This window comes from Etheostoma spectabile, chromosome 1 (assembly GCF_008692095.1).
Source record: "Etheostoma spectabile isolate EspeVRDwgs_2016 chromosome 1, UIUC_Espe_1.0, whole genome shotgun sequence".
Lineage (NCBI taxonomy): Eukaryota > Metazoa > Chordata > Actinopteri > Perciformes > Percidae > Etheostoma > Etheostoma spectabile.
In genome coordinates this window covers 24,874,185-24,878,813 of record NC_045733.1, presented here as the reverse complement: position 1 = coordinate 24,878,813, position 4,629 = coordinate 24,874,185, and the positions used below count along the sequence as shown (strand labels likewise).

The 4,629-nt window shown below is 42.8% G+C and overlaps 1 protein-coding gene across 1 annotated transcript; it reads right to left on the bottom strand.

Moving 5' to 3' along the window:
- Positions 1-175: 175 nt before the first annotated feature.
- On the bottom strand, positions 176-4,598 carry ubl7b (ubiquitin-like 7b (bone marrow stromal cell-derived); the record flags this gene model as incomplete). Its single annotated transcript, XM_032529766.1, is given in 10 exon segments — positions 176-559; positions 751-864; positions 1,057-1,233; positions 1,332-1,381; positions 1,677-1,810; positions 1,928-1,985; positions 2,083-2,167; positions 3,973-4,058; positions 4,190-4,309; positions 4,418-4,598. Coding segments are annotated over 10 exon segments (1,140 nt in total). The 3' UTR covers positions 176-418.
- Positions 4,599-4,629: the final 31 nt, after the last annotated feature.

Here is a 4,629-nt window from a genome sequence, read left to right as displayed (position 1 = left end):
TGAGTGCCGCGCAAATGCACTGCCGCAAAGATTGGCTTCTGCCAGTACCCCCGACCTGCAAAAAGGCAAGGGCCCGTTCATCGCTGCTTGCAGTTTTAAATGTTTGTGTTTATACAATCAAGAAGCAAACACACGAGTCAATGCCACCTATTAAATAACAAGAAGACAGGAGACAATAAGGTAGGCATTATTACATTCATTACAAGTCTAGTCACATCAATAAGAAAGAGCTGGCATAATGTTTGTGGAACTCAGATATGATACTGTACAGTATGTAAATGGACTAAACAATGTAATAATACAAAGAATCTGTATACTTTATGTCTAAAGCCATAATTTATTATGTCTGGGCAGCACAATGACAATCTTTTTTCTGCTTTCTCTCCTCTAAAAAAGGGTTAGTCCGTAGGGTAGGGGCTCAGAGTCCTGGGCCTCCAGCAAATATGAGCTCCAGGGCAGCCTGGATGTCACCATCTGTGGCCTGCAGCGCCCTCAGCATTAGCTCCTCATCCTGGATCCCCATGTCCCGGAGCTGCTGCATCTGGGACTGCCAGCGGCCCTAGCAAGACAAAAACACATTCACTGAATGAGCACCAATAATATCACTCCTGCCTCGGTTAAGCTCTGCATGAACAACTTTATACAAAAAAATACAGGCCAGTAACCATTTGAACATTATTTGATATTTCAAAGTACATCTCCTTCGTGAATTGAATACGTGGGATTAAGTCTCCGAGTTTACACCCCCACCTGTAGAGCGGACATGTTGGAGGCTTGCAGAGCTTGCTGTAGAGCATGGCTGAAGAGATCGTTACTGACTGGGGTCCCTGCTGGCATAGGGGCTACGCCACTGGAGGGGTCCGCCTATATCAATGGCAGGCAAGAAAATCAAAAGATCAAGGTATTCACCTGCAATAATATGTCAGAGATCATGTTTTCAATGCATACCATAAGAATTGCCTTTAATGTGTCATATTTTATCTATTAAGTAAGTTGCAAAAAAAAAAAAAAAAAAAAAAAATAAGACATTTTTTTCTAAATGTAAATATATCTCACCTGGCTTGAAGTTGTTGGAGTGACCGCACTGCTGTCAGGAGTACTGGCGAGGGCCAAAGCTGTAGCCAGCTCGCTCTGCGTTATTGGCCGAGGGCCAGTCGCTCCACTGTGGCTCAGAGAAACTGGTCGTAACCCTGATGAGCCCCCCGCTCGGTTGGAGGGACCTGCTGGGCTCCCCTGTTACACACATTTAGGTACAGAAAGATAGCCTTGCATCAACAGTTTTCCTGTGTATGATACCTGATGTTGAGTAGAGTAGTAGTAGAGTGACTCACAGACTGGAAATCTTCCTCATCGTCAGACATGCCCTCAAACATGAAGCCCCCTGCCGGATCAAAAGAAGGATTTGTAGTTTCAATTTGTAGTGAATGCGCAACAAAAACTGATCAAAAACAATTTTATGTTCGAAATTGCTACGCATTTAAAAAAAAAAAAAAAAGGGAAGACAATAAACTGCCAGTAGTTATCTGTTGCATTGTGTCAAAAATATTAAACCACTGTCTGCCTCGCATCAGTTGTGATAATATCTGGAGTTTGTCAACAACAATTCTTTATTACTCTAAGCGTTCCTCTCTTAATTGTCATTCGGACGTTTTTACAGCGCCATCATCCTTGCTCACCTGGCATATCACTGTAAGAACTGGCAGAGACGTTGCGAGAAGAGCTGGCACTGGACTGAGCGGGCATGCTGCCTGCCACAGAGTGCAGGACCAGGATGATGGCATTGACGAGGGCTGGGTGGGAACTGATCAATCTACGGAACAGACAGAAAAGTGTAGGTGCAGATTTAAATTACCTTCCGCTCGTGTGTCTGCGCTGTCCCTATCATACGTCACATCAGAGCCAATAACAAAAGAAAAGCCACACTCACACATCCAGCATGTTAGGGTCTGTGAACTGCACAAAGAGATCTTTGTCTTGGAGCACACCTGAACAGATAAATAGGGCGTGAGGAGAAATGTTATCATTTACATATTTTCATGGTACAATGAGAGGGCATAACAGCATTGATAAAACTCAACTTACCTAGGGCGACTGGGTCTGACCTGAGCCCTGGTGTAGCCACGATGATCTGATCCAGAGACTCTTTATTTGTCAGCATTTTATATACCTATGTGTGGGGAAAACACAGCAGCTCCCATTTTTTAATATAGCAGCATCAGTAGAAGGATTAAAACAGATTTGACATGAGGTTGCGTGATATATTCACCGGTGGCGATACTGATCTAACATATAGGCGTTAATCTGCAAATCCTTTGGATAAAGATATGCCAGTTTTCATTTTAACTGTCGACAACATATTATATCGAAGGTGTATACCCACATTTCATTCTGCTGTTTGCTTCTTAATCATTTCTGTATCACTCAGCAAATAAAATCGGTCCATTACAGATCAGAAAACACTGTAGATACAGTGAGGATGGTTAACATGTTGTTTGACTGCTGTGTTGTGATTTAAGAGGCTTTTTCCACCGGGACGACCCAAACTGGTGCTGACACGTATCTCCCTCCACATCTGTACCAACATCCACGGATCAATATCAAGATAAGGGAGTATCAGATTAAGTCCGAAAAGCACGCCAATTCCCAACTATCCCTTTATTTAATCAAGAAAACATGCTGGTATTCGAAAACTGTTTGTACCTACTAGGTTTACACCATGAAAAGCTGCCAGCCTTTAATAGCTAAACCTTTTCCTGTTGAGGATAATCTTTGACCAGCTCGTAGCTGCCCAGACACACGTACACTGAAATGGATCTATGGTGATTCTATCAGAGATAAACAGCTGTGAACACAGGTGTGTCGGCACCTAAGTGACTGTAGAGAAAAATCCAAACACCCAAGCCAAAAAGTCTCTGGGTCAAGGATGAGTATAGAGCAAACACTCCAATGAATTCCTGCAGTGAAAGACAACCTTTTTAACTTTTTAATGTGTGTGAGGCAGGAGAAAGCGTCCAAACCCTATCACAAACCGTCTATTGCCCGAGTCACATAACTCACACACTAGAGACTAGATTGCAGAGGGGAGGAACTCCATATCCCACCTACCATCTTTTCCAGTTTTATGGCCAAGTGTAAGGCTACAATTACATTTCTATGTTTTTGTTTAAAGACAATTATCTTTTTTGCTAAAATTACAAGTCGCATTTCCACTGCTCTGGCATTTTCAGGAGACATTTGAAAACACACTTGATTTGGAATCCGACGCGTTGTGTTGCAGTCTCAGAGACCTTTGGCAACGCTAACATTGCCAAAGTTTTGCCGCCTGACTGGGTCTTATTGATCATGACGTCTTGTTCTCTGAGACTAAGCTACTACCAGCAACCGGCGGAGTATACGCTGCCTCCTGTTTATGCCCAGTATACAAGAATGTTGATGAGATATAGGGTTTGGGTGTGTTAGTTTAGACGGAGATTAGTTTTTCTATTGGAGCTAAAAACATGTGAGCACAGAAATTGCTTTGGGCTCAAAAATCTGCTTAAAAAACAAAACGTAGCAATGTAAATGTTCAAATATGTATCAGGCGACAGTCCCAGTTTCCCTACATATTTAATTAAATTAGAAGAGAAGTTAAATTTGATCACAAGAGATCAATCGGGGCGTATTTCAGATATGCTGTAAAGTCCAGTCTGAATGTATCTGAATAAAAGAAAACTACACAAGGCCTTAATCTATGGCCTCCGAGTCATTGTATCATAGACTGTCCAAAAAAAGTTATTAATACACATTTGATCCATTCTCTCAAAATCCAGTTCTAAAACTAAAAACCTAAGTAGATCAAATGGAGTAGAGAGGGGTGTCACCATGGGCAGTGTTGTGCTTGCCACTGCGTGCCGTGCATGCATGCATGCATGCATGCACGGCACGCACGTGTGTGTGTGTGTGTGTGTGTGTGTGTGTGTGTTTTCTACTCACTGAGTCTCTGTAGGCAGAGTTGAGTGAGTGAAGAGCAGCATGAAACACCCTGAACTCCCTGGCTGCAGTTGCTCTGTTCACAGGTTCTAGAAAAGAAACACACACACACACACACACACACACACACACACACACACACACAAACAGACGTTCAGATTAAGACTTTCACAGCTAAAATATAATTTATTTTTGTACTGAAAATGATAAACTGACAGACCTGAACTGCTCCCTGGCTCTGGCCAAGTCTTTTTAAGGATGTGTAAGGTGGACCCTGGTTGAATCCCACAGGCATCCAGAGTCAGGTCGTCTTTGAGTTTCCGCCCACAGTGGACCAGCTCTGATACAGGAACAGATTTAGAACATTTTTAGGACAAATAACAATAAGTATTCGACATTTCATTCACAGCTAACATTGAGGTCAACTGCCACAGCAGGTGTAACACACCTATTAGTTCAGGATCTGGGATGGAATCTGGGGTCTGTGCTGCAACAAGTTGTTTTAAAGTAGCGATTCTGTATCCTCCAGGTGGAACATCCCCTGGCATCATGTCTGGGAAGTGGAAGGTGGATTTGGGATGATTCGCCAGCTTCAAAGACAGGTGCCAGTCTGAAGAAGCCATCTCTACCTTTCACACAAACAGAACACAACCTTAACAT